Source organism: Bos javanicus, chromosome 19 (genome assembly GCF_032452875.1).
Source record: "Bos javanicus breed banteng chromosome 19, ARS-OSU_banteng_1.0, whole genome shotgun sequence".
Taxonomy (NCBI): domain Eukaryota; kingdom Metazoa; phylum Chordata; class Mammalia; order Artiodactyla; family Bovidae; genus Bos; species Bos javanicus.
In genome coordinates, this window is record NC_083886.1 from 64,372,579 (window position 1) to 64,392,004 (window position 19,426).

The 19,426-nt window shown below is 48.6% G+C and overlaps 1 protein-coding gene across 3 annotated transcripts in view; it reads left to right on the plus strand.

The window, feature by feature from the left end:
- PRKCA (protein kinase C alpha) overlaps window positions 1–19,426 on the plus strand; it is a 302,229-nt gene that overhangs the window by 120,597 nt on the left and 162,206 nt on the right. For all 3 annotated transcript variants that reach the window (XM_061393059.1, XM_061393060.1, XM_061393061.1), the window contains exon 3: window positions 12,853–12,935. In XM_061393059.1, the coding sequence (XP_061249043.1) occupies window positions 12,853–12,935 (83 nt within the window). The remainder of the gene's footprint in view (window positions 1–12,852; window positions 12,936–19,426) is intronic.

The window sequence follows — 19,426 nt, forward strand, 5'->3', positions numbered from 1 at the left end:
GTTCCTGCTCCTTATCTCCCTCGGGCAACCCCGTTCAAGTGTAAACCCCATGGTCGAGCCGGGAGACCCTTCTGCAGCCTCGGATGACTTGTCTCTTGTTTTCGGGTGTGCCTGTGTGCGCACACGGATGGAGACCCTGGACCGCTGGCCGTGTGGCTCTTGGGCCCTCTGCCCGGGGAGCCTGCCTCCTGCGGGCGTGGTTGGTGGAGGAGGTGGTCTAGCTGAGGGTCTGATGATGCTGAGGGAAGCGGGGCTCCAGGGGACCGTGTGCTTATGCAGCGAATCCGACTGGAAAGGACCAAGTTCACGCTCCACCTTTAGCTTTAAGATGTGCCCTTGAAATTGTCACATGCCAAAAGTAAGATCCCCCACCCCCACCAAAGAACCCCCCATTGATATGTTGATTGTGCCAGTCCATTTCCTTCAGCCTAGGTGGTTAATAGTGACACAGGGTTATAGCAGGAGACGGCTTTGGTGGAACTTGGCGGGTTTCGGATTTCAGGCGGATTCGCAGACTGTAAAATTGCTGTGGAATCTGGGCGGAGGACGCTGCCCAATGGTGCTGGGGTTGGAGAAGCCCGTGTGCTGGATGACAACGCACCAGAAACCGCCGGAGAACATATTTCAGGCATCCCCAGACAGACCATCTCAAGATAACTCAGAACAAAATCTCAATCCAGAAAATCTAGGGGGAAAGCATCTCAAAAGAGCAAAAACATGAGAAAACTATTTTAAATTTGGAAATAAGACATAATGGGACGCGTGGCCTTTCAGTGTTGTTTGGGGCGCTGCTGAACCAGGCCAGCCAAGGATTCAGGGCTTTCCTGGTGGGTCAGTGGTAAAGAACCTGCCTGCAATGCAGGAGACATGGGTTTGATCCCTGGGTCAGGAAGGTCCCCTAGGGAAGGAAATGGCCACCAGTGTTCTTGTCTGGAAAATCCCATGAACAGAGGACCGTGGTGGGCTGCAGTCCATGAGGTTGCAAAGAGTCAGCTATGACTGAGCGACTAAACATTAGCTTTTTAAAATAACAGTTCTCATCACATGGTAAAGTTCTTTTGTATTTATGTGAGATGAAGAACGTTAATTAATTGTGTCAATCCTTATGTAGTATACCTTAAACATATATGATATTCTTATCAATTGTCTTGCAATACAACTGAAAGAAAAATAGTTTTAAACAGCAAACAAACAAAAAAAGATAATTCACGATACACAGTCATTTGAATTCACGTGACACGCAGTCACTTGGGTAGCCTGCGAGGCCTGCAGCACAGTGGCTCCTACTGTCTCAGACTTGTGCAAACGCCGACACAGTCTAGTGTACATTTTCACTCCTCCCCAAAGCCTGTGAACATGACTCCCTCCCATTCTCTAAGACAGCGGTGCCTTTCTTGTTTTGTTCAGTCATTCAGGTGTGTCCAATTCTTTACAACCCTGTGGATTGCAGCACGCCAGGCTATCTCCCCAAGTGGTCAAACTCATGTCCATTGAGTTGGTGATGCCATCCAACCATCCTCTGTTACCCCCTTCTCTTGCATTCAATGTTTGCCAGCATCAGGGGCTTTTCCAATGAGTCAGCTCTTTGCATCAGATAGCCAAAGTATTGGAGCTTCAGTTTCAGCATCAGTCCTTCCAGTGAATATTCAGGGTGGATTTCCTTTAGGATGGACCGGTTGATCGCCTTGGTGCCTTTCTTGGTGGGCTGTGATCCTTGTTGGAGCGGCTCCACGGCCCCTCAGCGGGGAGCTGAGTGGTGCACAGATGCTGAGATGTATTCCGCTCTCGTTTGCAGCCAGCTTTCCTTCTGCCTCTCACTGTGTTTGGACGTCTACCTGTTTATAAGGCTCTGGAGCGTGGTAGCAAGTGGGCACCTGGTAACCACTGTTGCACTCTTAGCTTGGTCCCAATTTTAAACTCTTACAGACAATGCTGTTATAAACCCCTCTGTGCCACGCATTTTTGTGTGTATCTTATGTGTGCATTTTTAAAAAGGGAATTGCTGAGTGTGGAATTGCTGGTGTATAAAACCGAAGGGCTCTAAGCCGATGACATTGATCTGGTTGTTCCTGCTTTCTTGGTCTTTGGATTCTTGTTTCTGCTTCTGTCCTTGAGCATTTCAGAGTTGGGTTTTCTCATTTCCATATAGACCCATGAGGTTGAGCACCCAGCACCATAACTCAGAGAACTGTGTTAAATACCTGCTAGGCTCACAATGTAGCAAAGCAAGTTTGATTCTAAATACACGCTTCCTAGTTTTCTCTTAACAATGATTCAAAAAGCACTTCAGAATCTTGTACCTTGTTACTCTGAATATCATCTTTAAAGTCATATTTTTATAAATTTAGTTAATGGTTGAAGAATTAGGAAAAATGTACATGAACAGAAGGGGGGAAAGTGGTGTAAAGTCTCCCCGAGCACCGCCGTCCACCGGTTTCCCTGTGTCCTTGTAGACTCTTCTGCCTGCAGACGCGTGTACAGCGTTTAAAATCCACAAGTAGCTCTACGTCACAAGTAATTCTGGATAACAACTTATTGTGTTTTAAAACTTATTTTGCCTTATATTTTCTGGCATCCAATTTAGAAATGTAATACTCATTTTGTAAGGTTGACTTTTTTTTTAAATTTTCTTGCTCTTTCTCTGCCCAACGTCCTTATTTACATGAAAACTTTCCTGGTTCCTTTGTGGCAAGTCCTTCCCTTGAGCTCTGTCACCGCTACCCATGGGCTTCGGAGCCCCTCGGACGCCTTCACGTCTCTTTTTTGGACTCTTCTGGCCTCATTGCTTAGTAATTAATGTCATGTTCCGTATCTCTGATGCTTTATTCATTCCCAACATACTTGATAAAAGAGAGGTAATTAATGTATTACGGCTCCTTGTGAATTGTTGTCCAAGATAAACCAAGGGAAACACTTGGGTAGAAATTTACATATTAATGTGGACTGACTTTGTCACATAAGCTCCATGTAATCTCGAGAAAATGAAAGCGTTTTATTTAGGGAAACTTTCCACATGTGTTTACCTCTAAGAATTGAACACTGCCGCTGCCTGTGGGCACCTTCTAGTTTCAGAAGTGGCAACACTGTGCTTGCCTCTGTTACGGCCTCTGCCTTTCTAACTAAACTGTAATATCCTCCTTTCATTCGGAGGCAGTTCTTACCCCACTTCCAACATTGATTGAAATCAAAGCCAAACCAGACATTAAATATGAAACACTTTTTCCCTAACTTTACCCACAGGAGCTTTGTAATTACATGTCATGCCTAAATCAAATTTTTAAAAAAAGCACTGAATTCCAAAATTAGAGTATTTACTAAGGGATTTGGAACAACTTCATAATTTCTTTCTGTGAACCATGACCAAAAGTAGTTATTTTCTTGGTTGATATGAATCACGTTCCTTTCCATCAGGACTTGAGTTTTCCTCTGACCACCGACCTGCCTCCAGGGTTTACGCGAAGCAGCCCAGGCCTGTTTTTATCATTTCATGTGGATTTAACTGTCGGCTCCGCCGCTCACTCAGTGGGGGGAGTCCCCTGGCCGTTTGTCTTCCCTGAACGTGACCTTGCATCAGAACCTTTCTGCAGGTGCTCACAGACCACGCTGGGAAGACTTGACTTCACCTACTTCCTGATCTTAAAGTTACCTGTTTATGACTCTGTTTTCCAAACCAGGCTAGAAGCTCTTGAAGCGACCTGAGTCTCATCGATCTTTCCCATCACCAGGGCCCACACCCGCCCTGGGATGTAGCTGCTGCTCAGCAAATCGTTGACCAGAATTTAACTAAACTGAAAGCGTCTGTCCACTGCCTCTGTTTCTTTATACCCTGCTCTCCTGCTAATTCCTCTATTTTATTTTTTAAGTTTAATTTTTAAAAAAAAATTTATTGAAGTATAGTTGATTTACAATATGCTGTGCTGTGCTCTGTCGTGTCCGACTCTGCAACCCCCATGGACTGCAGCACGCCAGGCTTCCCTGTCCTTCACCATCTCCTGGAGTTTTCAAAAACTCATGTCCATTGAGTTGGTGGTGCCATCCAACCATCTCATCCTCTGTCGTCCCCTTCTCCTGCCTTCAGTCTTTCCCAGCATCAGGGTCTTTTCTAATGAGTCAGCTCTTCGCATTAGGTGGTCAAAATATTAGCACATCAGCATCAGTCCTTCCAGTGAATATTCAGGGTTGGTTTCCTTTAGGAGTGACTGGTTGGATCTCCTTGCGTCCAAGGGACTCTCATCTTCTCCTTCACTGTTTGAAAGCATCAGTTCTTTGGCGCTCAGCCTTCTTTACGATCCAGCTCTCACACTGTTGAAAGCTCCCTTTGTGAGGCGCTCCCACCTCACAGATTTTAGGCTCCAGTCTCTGCTGGCTTCTCTCCGGAGCTCATCTCTGGTCTTCCGCTGAGTCCTCTTCCCAACACTCCAGCACATCATCTTTCTTGAAACTGCATTCAGGATTTTCACCGTCTCTTCTCAGGTGGCTTTTGGCATCCCATGCAGACAGAGGTCTGTGAAGAACTGTGCTTTATTAAACCCCAAGTCCTTCTGTGCCTGCCAGCCGTCCTGGCTTTTTCCTCGGAACTTCACGGGTATTTGTGGAAGGTGTGGCCACATGAACAAACATGCAACTTTATTTTGAAAGTCAGTGGATATAGATTATGAAATGTACGAACTCCAGAAAGATAGACACAGCTCTTGGCTTTGCCCCGACCTTCAGCTTGTAACCAAGTGGCTTGTTTACTGAACAAATATGTGCTGAAGATGTTGACTCTTCGTGAGGCTGCTAGGATAGCAGGACTTGGACGTGAGGCTTAGTCTGTAGCCTTGGATTAAAGGAGAGACAAGTTGAGGCTGGGGAGAGTATAACTTCATCACTCACCTCCCCGACTCTGCCCAGAAAAAGCTCCCAGGGGGCACAGTTTGGAAACTACAGCAGTGCAGTCTTTCTGAGCTCTCCCCAGGGCTGTTATTCTCAGATACCCAGTGATGTTTACAGCCTTTTAAATTGGTAATAATCTTCATGGAGGTGAATGTAAAGGTGACTTCCCTGAACTCTGGGTCCCTTGAGGAAGACAACTGTTTGTTTTCTGGGTGGCTTAATATTTGTGTAGGAACATGTGTTATATCATCAGTAAAGATTGAGAAAGTGCTTTACAGAATCAGCAAGCATCAAGCAAATAGAGTCATTGTTATGCTTTTGATTGCAAACACTAGCTAATACATAAAGCAGGACATATAAAAAAAGTCCATGATTTTTACGTTGGGACTCCTGATAACCCTTCTCTATTGAACCCTTTAAGAATTCTGACTTTATTAAACCCGTTGATAGCTGTGAGAAGATGAGTCTGTACCAATGCCCCTGATATTTTTAAATCGCACCCTTTCCATTTCACATCAGCAATTTAGGTTTGAAATAACTTTTTTTGCCTACAGTCACCCGTGATCTTTGTGGGCCTTTAGTTTTCCCCATGGAAGTGTGTGCAGAACCTAATTCACATGTTTGTTTATTGCTCACTGCTGCTTTGGACTTAAAGCTGAGCTCACTGTTCACTGGTGATGCAGGGAGTTTTCAGACAGGAACATGCTGTCCCATGGAGCTCCCGGCGATGATCACCCCCAAAGCCCTTCCAGCCTGTTCCTGTTCATCCCCGTGGGTGAAATCTGAAGTTGACTTTCGTACGAAGCTTTGCCTGGATGCTGCAGACTTATCTGCTCTTAGCAACTGGGATCCATTTGAGAACCAGAGTGTTGCTCTGCTCTTAAGCACACATATGCCGTTTGAGTATCATTTTTATTTATTGAATTATTAACTTTCTAGATACTGCCTTGGTTTTTGTGTATATATGTGTGTGTGTGTATATATATATTATGTATATGAGTGTATGTATGTATATTGTTGTAGTTTAGTTGCTAAGTTGTGTCCGACTTTTTGTGACCCCATGGACTATAGCCTGCCAGGCTCCTCTGTCCTTGGGATTCTCCAGGCAAGAATACTGGAGTGGGCTGCCATTTCCTCCTCCAGAGGATCTTCCCAACCCAGGGATTGAACCCGAGTCTCTGGCATCTGCATTGGCTTTGAAAATGGTCTACATCAAAAATAAATAAATAAAGACAAAGGTAAAAGCTGTTCAATAACATAAAATATACCTTGGTCTTTGCATTATAATTGAAGGAGAGAGAAAAGTGGGAGATAAAGGGAGGAAGAGGTGGGGACAGAGAAATGACAGATGCCTCTTCCTTTACATGTCCTTCTTCTTAACTGGCCTCCGCGCTCCTGAAAGGCAAACGCTCTGTGTCTTGTCCATCTGGGGGAGCAGGGGTGGGCGGTAGGTGCTTTATAAATGTTTGCTGAGGAATGGAATGAATGAGTGAAGTTATTATATGTTTGTAAGTTATTATAAGGCTGACTAAGCCTTGCACAGACACACTGAGAAAAACACATTATTTGGCCAAACGGAGAAAAGGCGAGATCCGTGGGTTACACTTCCTGATGCTCAGTCCCCCTGGAGTGAGAGTCAGGCTCGTCCCTGCTGGTGCTCCAGGCAGGTGGAATGCACTTGTGAGCTGGAGGTTTCGTCGTCACTGAGAATTGAAGCCTGATTCCTGCGTGTTTTTACTGCCTTCCATCCTTCCAGAATCCTGGACCTGCAGTTTCTTTTCCTGCCTTTCTTGGGAAGATTTGGGGTGGCCTTACGCAAGTGGCATGAGCTTTGCCTCTTAGAGCCTCGCGTCGTCATTACAACAGGCAGGCCCCCGGCCTGCTCCACTCATTTCCACCACCTTCTGGTCTTTTTTGTCATTTAGGACTCTCTCAGCTGCTCGGTTCCAGTGGGCATTAGCAGTAAAAAGCATGTACTTAGGAGCTGCTGTGTTCAGGTGCATTAAATTAGATCATATGTATGAAGGGCAGCTGTATATGAAGAAAATGAAAAATTTCGAGTATATGTCATTATTTTTTAAAATCTTTATTTGGCTGCACCAGGTCTTCACCGCAGGTGGCCTCTCAGTTGTGGTGCGTGGGTTCTAGTTCTCTGACTGGGGTGGAACCCGGGGCCCCTGACTGGCAGCACAGTCTTAGCCACCCAACCACCAGGGAAGTCTCAAGAGAATGAAAAATTTAAAGGGTATTTGATGGATCATTTGTTGTTGTTGTTGAGATGCTAAGTCTTATCTGACTCTTTGCAACCCCGTGGACTGCAGCACGACAGTCTCCTCTGTCCTTCACTGTCTCCTGGAGCTTGCTCAAACTCATGTCCATTGAGTCGATGATACCATCCAGCCATCTCATCCTCTGTCATCCCCTTCTCCTGCCCTCAGTTTTTCCCAGCATCATAGTCTTTTCCAGTGAGTTGGCTCTTCACATCAGGTGACCAAGGTATTGTGGGCAAGAATCTCTTAGAAGAAATGGAGTAGCCCTCCTAGTCAGCAGAAGAGTCCAAAATGCAGGGCTTGGGTGCAGTCTGAAAAGCAGCAGAGTGATCTCCGTTGATGGATCATAGACATGCATAATATGGAAGCAGAATGCCAACCTGACACAGACCTGCTTCTCTGTCTGCCTGTCTGTCTCTCCCTCCTGGTCTTCTCTGCTCTGTTTCACCCCAGGGCTCTCCTCTTGGCTTCACCGTGGCCACACTGTTGGCCTAGATTCTCTGGCCAGGAACACGAGGGCCACCTCTGGTCTCTCCCCTTCACACCTCACGTTCAGTCCCTCAGCTCTTTCTTCAAAATACATCTCAGCTCCAAGCAGGGAGTGACACAAAGGAGGCAGCATGTGTGGGACTTGGTGATAGAAAGCTGAGGAGGGGGTCATAGGCGATTCCTCTAGGGAAGGGGGAAATGTTGAATATTGGGGGTTTTGACACGGTTTACTCGGGAGAATGTGCACAGAGGCTTGGGCAGAGTCAGCGTGCTGGCTGCAGAATGGCAGATCGCACGGTGTGACAGAGTGCGTTGATTCGGCTTGTTTTCACACAACTTTAACATGCATCACACAAGAAGACCGTTTTTATTGTTACAAACCTAAACCAGTAATTTTCTTTTAATATGAGAATGGAATATAGGCTCAGGTTTTCGTTACTTTCCCTGCAAAGCTCAAAGCAGTTCGCTTGCCTTAGAGGTTTTCCTTTCACTGTGTTCTGATGTGACGTTACCTTTCATTAATCCCTTCCAGCTAAGCAAGATTTAATTAAAACCATCTCACGTGATGGCAGCCATTTATGTATTTAAAAAAGGAGCTCTCAGAAGCTTGGCTGCCTGTCTTCCGCTCTAAATGAAGTCAAACTATTAAATTTAGTAGGCTCCTTTTTTGAATTGCAGGTTTGTTACGTAATGGTTTTTACCCCATTAATTTTGGACAACAGGACTTGTATGCACATGTTCCATTTTACATGACTATGAGCTGAATTTGAAATGATATGGACTTAAGACTTGAGGGTGAAAGGAAATTATTGTTTAAGCAAAATGGAAGGTGATATCTAAGTATGTACTTTCTCCCCTCAGCAAGCCTGTGATCCATGTGGTGTGTGAACAGGGATGACCCTGTTTTACACGTAGAGGTGACAGCCGGTCCCGAGGATGGGGTGGAGAGCCGGGCTCTGGGGGTGAGGCCCTGGTTTCCATCCCTGGTGCTGATGCTGACCCTTTGCACAGAGACGTGTAGGTCGGAGGAGCCCATTTCTAATCCTCTGAGATCATGTGAGTCCTTGGCTCTGAAAACTCATTTTTTCCCGCGTCTCCCCTCTAATCTGGCATGGACTTTATGTAGAACCTAATGAAATGGAAGTAAATACTTCCTTGGTTTTGCAGCCAGGTCCACTGGGAACAAAAAAAGCCGTAAATCTACATAAGCAAGACTCCATGTCTGTGCATCTTATTTATAACTTCATAAATCTCACTCCAGGTTGATGCATAATTTAAATTATATCGTGGTGAGCCTGGGATGCTACAGTCCATGGGGTCGCAAAGAGTCAGACATGACTTAGCGACTCAACAACAACAAAGTGTGTGTAACTTAGAACTTGAGATTTTAACTGTGTTTACACGCACAGCTCGGGGGACTTAGTGCACACAGACGGTACAACTGTCACCACCAAGCACTTCCAAAACCTTTTATCTTTCCAAGCAAACTCTGTGGGCTTGAATGGAGAGGGTCTCCCTGCTCCCTCTTTGTAATCAGCAACCCCCCGCCCCCGGGGCGGGGGTCGGAGGAGCAGGTTCCTTTTCTTTATCTCATCTCTGAGTCCTTGAACCCACCTGGATCACTCAGGGGGGAGCAGCTCTCTGGGGGCTTTTGCTGCCCCTTCAGATTATATTGTTCAGTGCGGGCCTGATTGCAGGATATGACTGGACTGGGGATTCCAGGTGTACAGTCTATGCAGTTCCCGCTGGAGAGCTGAGCGCACTGGCAGGCACAGACACCAGCCTGATCTGTAGGGGTTTATCAGCTGTAGCCTGGACTAGAGGAAGCTCTCGAAGGCTGGCACGCTGAGCAGGGACTCAGCATGCTCCGTGTCCGCTCCACATAGCGTCTCTGTAATGAACCGTGGAGAGGAAACGGGCCCTGTGGCCCTTGTCTTCCTCATTCCGCGAGTGGAGCCGAGTCCGTGTTGGGGAGAGTGGCTGATGGGCCTGGTCTGAACGTCCGCGCTGCTGTCCGTCAGTCCTCAGGAGCCTGCGATGGGGCCGGACACGGCCGGGAGGCCGCGGCGCTGGGGCGGGGAGGGCCGGGGGCGCCTCTGTGGGGTCTCGCCCCGGGAGGCCCGCAGCCAGCACCTCACCCAGGCTTCCCTGTCCTGAAGGGAGGCCTTCGCTAACCGTCCACCTGCCGGGGGGCAGCTCCCTAAGTGCCCCGTCCTGCCTGCTCAGGCCCAGCCTGAGGGTTTTGTTTTTAAAGATACGCTTTTGCATTGACGTTGTATTATGACTATCTTAAAGCTGTTTAAAAAGAAAGCAGTCATCCTTTATCCTGCTTCCCTGACACGTACACCCAGAGCTTCACGCTCTGGGTTTCTCACACACACACACGCAGTGGGCTGGACAAAAGGTAGCATCATAACATCACAGAAAAACCTGAAGGAGCCTCCTGCCCGCCCGTGCTGTGCATTCACTTTTATATACTTACTGACTATACTTGGAGCTATTTTTCCAGGCAGGCGTGTCCCTGGCACCATGTGCAGACCCTGCGGCTCCTTCATCACCTTTTCCTCTCCCGTCCACCAGGCAGGTGTGTCCCCGGCACCATGTGCAGACCCTGCGGCTCCTTCATCACCTTTTCCTCTCCCGTCCACCAGTGTGAGGTGGGCGGGGGCGTGGGGCCCAGCAAACCTTAGTTTGGCTCCTGGCTCCTCTGCACGGAGAGGTGACTGTCCAGAAGACCCGTGTCCATCTGCCCTGTTCATCGCTCCGTCTGTCCGTCTCTCCCACCCCCTCTCCTGTCTGCAAACATCACGAGCTTATACAGACTAGACACCAGAGATGAGTGCAATGCTTTCCCATCCATAAGACACAGATGTCGGAGTGTATTAAGTAGCGCTGTGAGGATTCAGTGAGATGCGTGACCCGCGGAGTAGCCCTTGGCAGGAGGCTGACAGGCAGTGTCTGTGGTCAGCCGGCAGGTCCTCCTCGGGGTCCCTGGCATCTCACGCCTCCGTCTCTCACGGGTCGAACAGTGATGGCCAGCACTTTCAATCCTAGACTACTGAGGACGCCCCCCTCCCCGGTCCTTAGGGCCCTGACCTGTCCCAGCGAACCCTTCCCGTCACCACCATCGGGCCGTCAGAAGCCGAGGAAGGGCTTTCGTCACTCGGGTTCAGACCCTTCGGTGGCTGCTCGTGCTGCACACAAACGCCCTGAACGGCCCCACCAGGCCTCTAAGTGCCCCCTCGATCTTGGGGTCTCGGCTCGCAGAAGAACTACCGCCCTCTCCCACCCTCTCCTGCCCTCTTCAGTGGGCCCTGCCTCCTGACGTGTGTGCACGAAGGTGAAGCATCTTCAGCAGCAGCAGAAGAGAGCCAGGGCCTGGGGAGGTCTCGCTTGCCCTCTATGTAGGACTCACCCAGAATTTCTGAACGAATGTTGTTTTTTTAGCTGAAAGTGTTAGTCGCTCAGTCGTGTCCAACGCTTTGCGACCCTATGGACTATAGCCCTCCAGGCTCCTCTGTCTACGGAATTCTCCAGGCAGAAATACTGGAGTGGCAGCCACTATGGAGAACAGTGTGGAGATTCCTTAAAAAACTGGAAATAGAAAAGCTGTACAACCCCACTGCTAGGTATACACACTGAGGAAACCAGAATTGAAAGAGACACATGTACCCCAATGTTCATCACAGCATTGTTTACAATAGCCAGGACATGGAAGCAACCTAGATGTCCATCAGCAGATGAATGGCTAAGAAAGCTGTGGTACATATACACAATGGAGTATTACTCAGCCATTAAAAAATGTATTTGAATCAGTTCTAATGAGGTGGATGAAACTGGAGCCTATTATACAGAGTGAAGTAAGTCAGAAAGAAAAACACCAATACAGTATATTAATGCATATATATGGAATTTAGAAAGATGGTAAAGATGACCCTATATGCGAGACAGCAAAAGAGACACAGATGTAAAGAACAGACTTTTGGACTCTGTGGGAGAAGGCGAGAGAGGGATGATTTGAGAGAATAGCATTGAAACTTGTATATTACCAAATGCGAAACAGATCGCCAGTCTAGGTTTGATGCATGAAACAGGACACTCAAAGCCGGTGCTCTGGAACAACCCAAAGGGTTGGGATGGGGAGGGAGGTGGGAGGGGGTTCAGGATGGGGAACACATGTACACTCATAGATGATTCATATCAATGTATGGCAAAACCAGTACAATATTGTAAAGTAATTAGCCTCAAAGGAAAAAAAAAAGAATACTGGAGTGGGTTACCAGTCCCTTCTCCAGGAGATCTTCCTGAGCCAGGGTTGGAACCCAGGTCTCCTGCATTGCAGCGGGGAGTGGGGGGTTCTTTACTGTCTGAGCCACCAGGGAAGCCCAACTTATTGTTCAGCAGAAAACAAGGGAGCCGGAGGCTGTGCGCCTTGGAGCTGGTGCTGCACGTTTAGCGGGAGGGTGGCCTAGGACATTTATTTATATTTTCTGTGTCCTCCATGTTATACTTTTCATAAAAACCTGACTTACTAGTTTCTGTAACTCATGATTTTTTTATTGATTCATCTTCAGGAAGACTTATGAAAGCCCTATATTGTTTGGAAAATGCTTGCTGCGTAGTGGTTTGGTATATCTGTGGGTGACGCCCCCCAGCTGGTAGATTCAAGAGAGAGGGTGCTTTCCAACTTTTCACCACTTCAAAGGGCTAGTTTCCGTAGATCTGGTTTGTGTCTTAAGGAGTTCTTGAAGCTCAGAATTCTGTTAAGGAAGTTCTTGGTGATATGCACGTATTATTTGTAATAAGTTATTCTCCTTATATCTTACAGGGTCTAACGTTTATCCACGTTTACACACCTGTGTGTGTCGGTGGAGGGGAGGGGGGAGCGCAGAGTGCTTTACATGTAGCTTCCTGGTTTGTGCCTCGGGAGAAGGGTCTTAGCAGCCCTGGTCCTCTTCCCGCAGCGTTAGAGGACACAGGGAAGCTTTCGGTCTCCTGCGCCGTGTCCATGCTGGCATTTTGTGGTTCTGTTATCTGGGAATCCAAACAATGCCAAGCGAGGCCCAGTCTCCAGTGAAATGCTGTCTGATTGCCGTTTATGAGATTCTGTCTGTGGTGAGATTACTTTGGCTTCTGACAGCAGGTGGGCCTTTCTGGAGGACACAGCTTTGTGTGTTCAGTGCACTCTTCTAACTTTAGTTTCTTTTCTCTCCACCAGTTTGCTGTTTTGTGGTTCACAAGAGGTGCCATGAATTTGTTACTTTTTCTTGTCCGGGGGCGGATAAAGGACCCGACACAGATGTAAGTAGCCTGGAGACTATTATTTTATTTTGATGAATGTTTCTGAACGGAGTGTTTTTAACTGTTACTTTGTGGGGACGAGTGTCTCTGAGCTGAGTATTTTTAATGCCTGTACTTCTGTTGTTTGGGCACACACGATTAATGCGAAAACTAACCAGTTCATTTTGTGTGACTTAGGGCTTAGTCCTGTGAGCCCTGGCAGGATTACCCGGGGCTCGGAGAATTTCCCGTTATGTTGTTTGTTCTCTTTGGCTCTGGGTGGCCACGTGGGCTAAATCCAGCAAATTTATCGCTGTGGCTTTCACACACACAGGGCAGGTCTTTTTGGAAAGTGAACTTTGCTGAACATGAACTTCATTTGCTCCTGATGGTTGGTGAACCGGCTGGGCTATCACTGCTCTTGGCCAGCATCATAGGCGGCTCCCACCGGCTGGGCTGTCGCTGCTCTCGGCCAGCGTCACAGGTGGTTCCTTCTTGGCCTCATGGGCTTCGTGCTGCCTTTTCATCAGGAGTTGCAGATGCTCTTGTTGGCTTGAATAATCCAACATCCATTTCACTGGACAGATGACCCCTGAAGCTGCCCAGCTGTGAACATCTGTGAACTCGTGGGCCTGGGCCCTAGCTCTGGCCATGGCCTCCCTGAAAAGCTGGATCAGTGGAGGGGAGGGGGAGTTTGGAGGCAGGGGAATTACCCAGTGCTGAAAATACATCGTGTGGAGCAGAATCTGAGCTGTGACAGGCAAAGTCATAACTGTAACCGAGAAAGGAATTATGGGGAGGTGGGGGACAGTGGGCATATCTGGATGGCATGTGGCAGACAGTGAGGGACAGTGGGCACATCTGGATGGCATGTGCCAGACGGCGGGGGACAGTGGGCACATCTGGATGGCATGTGCCAGGCCTCTGTGGCCACCATCGCTTAAATCGTGTGCTCCAGGCACTTGCTCCAGTTGTTCTGGGTTTTTTGTTTGTTTGTTTCTTGTGTTAGAAGTGGGTTATTTTGCTGGAGAGAGACTATAGAGGGGAAGAAGAGAAGTTAGAGGCCAGGAGAGAACTCTGAGGATGTCCATCCCACAGACGGGATGAGAGGGGAAGGTTGGGTGGGAACCAAGAGGGTGAGAGGCCGGGTGCAGGGTTCCCTAAAGGAGCCTCCCTGGTGACTCAGACAGTAAAGAATCTGCCTGCAATGCAGGAGACCCGGGTTCAGTCCCTGGGTCAGGAAGGTCCCCTGGAGAAGGGCATGGCAACCCACTCCGGTGTTCTTGCTTGGAAAATCCCATGGACAGAGGAGCCAGGCAGGCTACAGTCTATAGAGTCACAAAGAATCAGACATGGCTGAGCTACTAACAGAGAGGCTGTCAGCCGACTCTGGTCCCGTCTGTGATTCTGTTCTGAGTCCTCTGTTGGCCTCAGATGGTAACACGCACGGGCTTGCCCAGGACAGACTCTAATACCTGAGAAAGCCTCGGCTGTTGCTGGGGTTGCCTGTGAATTGTCTTCAGCAGCTCATTTCATGCTTAGAATTTTGTTCTGTTTTGGCTGATCTCAGGCCACCCCCTCCAAGCCTGGAGCCAGGTGCCGAGCGTCAGCGGAAGGCTTTCCGCCATGGGGATGTAACGGCAGGCGCGCCGGCCATCTGACCCGCCAAGCTCCGCTGCTCCTCATCTTTGTGTGTGTTGAGTTGACTCATGTTTTAATAGCCTCAAAATTTAAGCTATGAGTTGTTTTTTTTTTTTTTTAATCCGAGAGAAAAAGAAGTGTGAGAGCTATTAAAAAGGTGCAAAAGGAATTGGCCCATCCTGCCTGTCCAGTCAAGAAGGTTTGCAAGTTCTTTTCTGATGGGCAGTGTTGCCTTTGGTCCTTGACATTCAGAGACCTGTGACTGGGGCTTCCTGTCTGCATGCAGGATGGTTTATTTATCATACCGATCTCCAAACTGCCCAGACTGAACTCACTAGAGAAGTACCTGGAAGCACATGAAGGTGTCAGGACACACAGCTGAGCTAAGGATGGAGGATATGTTTTAAGATCATGGGATTATAGAGCTGGAAGGGGTGAGGAATCTACACCTTCAGTGCAGGAGACACGGGTTCAATCCCTGGGTCGGGAAGATCCCCTGGAGGAGGGCATGGCAACCCGCTCCAGTATTCTTGCCTGGAGAAGCAGAGGAGCCTGGTGGACCACAGTCCCCAGAGTTGGACACGACTGAATGCAAGCCACGCAAGGGGTGTTAGAGATTTTTCTAGATTAACCTTATTTTATCCATGTGGAGACTGAGGAATATTGAGGAAAGAAAATGAAATGACCTGGAGCGGCATCCTGTTGTCCCTGGAACACAGGTGGGTTAGTGGCGATTCTTTTCAGGGTCATGGAGGGAAGGAGAGGGGACCCTGGCCTGTCGTCCTGTGGTCAGTGAGCACACAGAGCCTGCTGCCTGGTGTGGTCACTGAAAGTTTGCTCCAGTGTTTAGAAAAGCGCGGAAGGGCGTAAAAAAGACCAGATCAGAGAATGGAAGCACTGGCAACAGTGAAATTTAATTTGAGAGCTGCTGCCGCCGCTGCTGGGTCACTTCAGTCGTGTCTGACTCTGTGGGACCCCATAGATAGCCTTCCACCAGGCGCCCCCGTCCCTGGGATTCTCCAGGCAAGAATACTGGAGTGGGTTGCCATTTCCTTCTCCAATGCATGAAGGTGAAAAGTGAAAGTGAAGTCACTCAGTCATGTCTGACTCATAGCGACCCCATGAACTGTAGCCTACCAGGCTCCTCCAAACATTTTTGCCCCCAGAAATTTTTTAAAAATTAGTTTTTTTTTCATACCACAGTGAATGCTTAAGACACCCAGTGTCTATGGGTTTGTGGTTTGAGCTCAGCAGACCCCAGAGCATTTGGAGAGGAGGAAAAAGAAGTCACAGATCCTGTGGAACCCCCAGATGCTGTACCGCCTCTGCTGCCTTCCAGATGAAAGGAGCAGAAAAGTGCTGAAAAATAACCTAACGCTACCCAGATCACCAGAACCAGATGGGAAGGGAGACTGACGTTCCTTTTTTAAAATTTTTTATGTATTTATGTGTTTATTTGTTTTTGGCTGTGCCGGGCCTTCAGCGCTGCACAGGCTTTCCCCTTGGTGCTGGGGGGGGGGGGGGGTCCTCTCTAGCTGCGGCTCTCGGGCTTCTCACTGCGGCGGCTTCTTTTGCTGCAGAGTACGGGCTCCTGGGTGTGCAAACTTTAGGAGTTGCTGCATGTGGGCTCAGTACTGGTGGCTCCTGGGCTCTTCAGCACAGGCTCAGTAGTCATGGAACATGGGCTTAGTTGCTCTGAGGTATGTTGAATCTTCCTGGATCAGGGATCAAACCTGTGTCTCCTACACTGGCAGGCAGATTCTTTACTACTGAGCCACCAGGGCAGCCCCAATATTCTTTTGAGCACAAATAATCCTCAAGTCCAAAGGAGCAGCCTGGTTGAAAGGCTGCAGAGCTGCCAGGAACCCTGAGGAGAAAAGGTTTCTGGGTTCAGTGGAGGGACCCCCTGGAAACCCTCAGGCCAGTCTCCCAGCTTCCCCAACCCCTGTGGATAGGCAGCATTCTCTGGTCAGAAATTCCCTCCCATCTTATTTATAAAGAAAAGTCATGATTTCTGAGACTTTAAGCACAAGCCTCTGCAGCCCGAGGAGAGATGAAAAGGAAAGACTTTCAAAGACCCTGATGCTGGAGGGTAACCTGGTCACTGAGCTGCTGGGGGTCCGGCCTCGCGGCTGGACGTGGGGCCGCGGGCTCTCATCCGGGGCTCAGAGCGAGCAGAGTGCCCCTATCTGGTGCCGCAGGGGCGTGTGGAGCTGCTGCAGAGTTTGGGTTTGCAGGTGTGCGCTCACAGTGCCCAGCACCCCTGCCCCGTGTCCAGGGTTTTATAAGAGGATGAAGAAATAAGGCAAAACGGGTCCATGTTTAGAAATAGCTCTTTACCCACTCTGGACCCAAGTTAAGACTGGAGCTCAGCCTTGGGCAGGTGGCGGGGGGACTGTCACCTCCTTCGGCTTTGGGGAGCGAGCGCTGTGGCACTGTTCTGAAGGGACCCGGGTACCCTCGTTTCTTCAGCTGCCCCGGCCGCCCGCCCTGCTGGGTCTCCCGTCTTCCCTCTGCCCGGGAGGGGGTGAGGCCCACCAGGCCGGCCGGCACCTCCTCAGACCCCTCCCCTCCACCCGCGGCCCTCTGTGCTTCCGTCTGGAGCCCCTCTGCTCCTCCTGACTGTCTGCTTCTGAAGCCCCTCGTTGTGCGAGGTTCTGGGGCTTCAGGGGTGTGTGCACGCGCGTTAATGTTAGCACACCGAATCCTGCTTTTCCTCACGTTGCTTTCTCTGTGCCTCCAGTGAGGAAAGCTGCAAAGCGTCCCTGTCAGAGGCTCACACCGATCTCAGCCCTTCAGGAAAGGTCACGTCCAGACTCACCCCTTCAGTCTGGAAAGAGCAGGGAGAGGAAAATCTTACGTGATGAGATTAAAACAATACAGATGCTCAGAGCTCTTTAGACAAGCCTTGGAAGGCTTCCTGTGGGTTAGGTATGTGGACACTGGAGAAGCGTGTGTGGGGGTGGGGAGTGGCCTGCTGAAGGTTTCCAGCCCTGGAGGTCACTGGCTTCCCGGGCTGCTGCTGGCGCTTCTGCTTAGCGTCCGTTTTTACTCACCTGGTGCATTCTCACCAGCGCCCGAGCCTGTCCAGGGAGAAAGGATTCCTGTGGGGCTTCACACTTCTTATATCTGAGCCCAACAACTGAGTCAGATTCAGGGGACTTAAAAATAATATCCTGGGTCATTCCTGAAGTTCCCCTGGGGGAGCCCCCAGCAGGCAGGCGGCCTCGGGGGTCAACCAGGCCCTAGGATGTTTGCCAAGGTACCTGAGAGGAAATGAACGACCTTGTTAAAAGGCGGCAAACTTCTGATCTGGGTGGCCCTGCAAGTCTGAAGACAGTCAACCAAGCCATTTGAAGAAGCCAAGAGCATCGACTGTAAATGACTGACTCAGAACCAAACGTGGGACCCAGTTCAGTTCAGTTCAGTCGCTCAGTCATGTCTGACTCTTTGCAACCCCGTGGACTGCAGCATGCCAGGTCTCCCTGTGCATCACCAATCCCAGAGTTGACCCAAACTCATGTCCGTGATGCCATCCAATCATCTCATCCTCTGTTGTCCCCTTCTCCTCCTGCCCTCAATCTTTCCCAGCATCACGGTCTTTTCAAATGAGTCAGTTCTTCGCATCAGGAGGCCAAAGTATTGGAGTTTCAGCTTCAGCATCAATCCTTCCAGTGAACATTCAGGACTGATTTCCTTTAGGATGGACTGGTTGGATCTCCTTGCAGTCCAAGGGACTCTCAAGAGTCTTCTCCAACACCACAGTTCAAAAGCATCAATTCTTTGGCACTCAGCTTTCTTCACAGTCCAACTCTCACATCCATACATGACTACTGGAAAATCCATAGCTTTGACTAGACGGATCTTTGTTGGCAAAGTAATGTCTCTACTTTTTAATATGCTATCTAGGTTGGTCATAACTTTTCTTCCAAGGAGCAAGCGTCTTTTAATTTCATGGCTGCAATCACCATCTGCAGTGATTTTGAAGCCCCAAAAATAAAGTCTGTCACTGTTTCCATTGTTTCCCCATCTATTTGCCATGAAGTGATGGGACCAGATGCCATGATCTTCGTTTTCTGAATGTTGCGCTTTAAGCCAACTTTTTCACTCTCCTCTTTGACGTTCATCAAGAGGCTTTTTAGTTCCTCTTCACTTTCTGCCATAAGGCTGGTGTCATCTGCATATCTGAGGTTATTGGTATTTCTCCCCGAAACCATGATTCCAGCTTGTGCTTCTTCCAGCCCAGCGTTTCTCATGATGTACTCTGCATATAAGTTAAATAAGCAGGGTGACAATATACAGCCTTGACGTACCCCTTTTCCTGCTTGGAACCGGTCTGGTGTTCCCTGTCCAGTTCTCACTGTTGCTGGAGCCACAGGTGTCCATGCATCCAGAGCAGGAAACCACCTGCTGTACCTTCTGACAGCCACGTGCGTTCTCTTGCTCTCAGGCTCTCCTCTGTGTCTGAGAAACCGAGCAAAGGAAAAAAGGCCACTAAATTGTTTAAACTTCAACCTTTCAAAGCTGCATTTATAACAAACTCAAAACATGTAAAATAAATCTAGAAATAAATTCAATTAGCAGATCTATTTTCTCAGAGTGTGCTTTTACATTTAATAGGGAAAAAAGACAATTGTATGAGCAAAACCCTGTTACAACCCAAACATTTTTTGTATTCCTGAACTGACAAAGTGTAATGTGTAAAAGGTGGGAGTGCTGAAAAGTGGCATTTAAAATTCAGCAGAGTGAGGTAAGAGAGTCTAGGAGTGGAAATGGGGACCCTGGCCCTGCCAAGTCAACCTTTGTGAAGAAGACTATGGTTTTCTTAGTCACCTATATGGAGTTTGAACTTGGTTATCTTTAAAATTGTT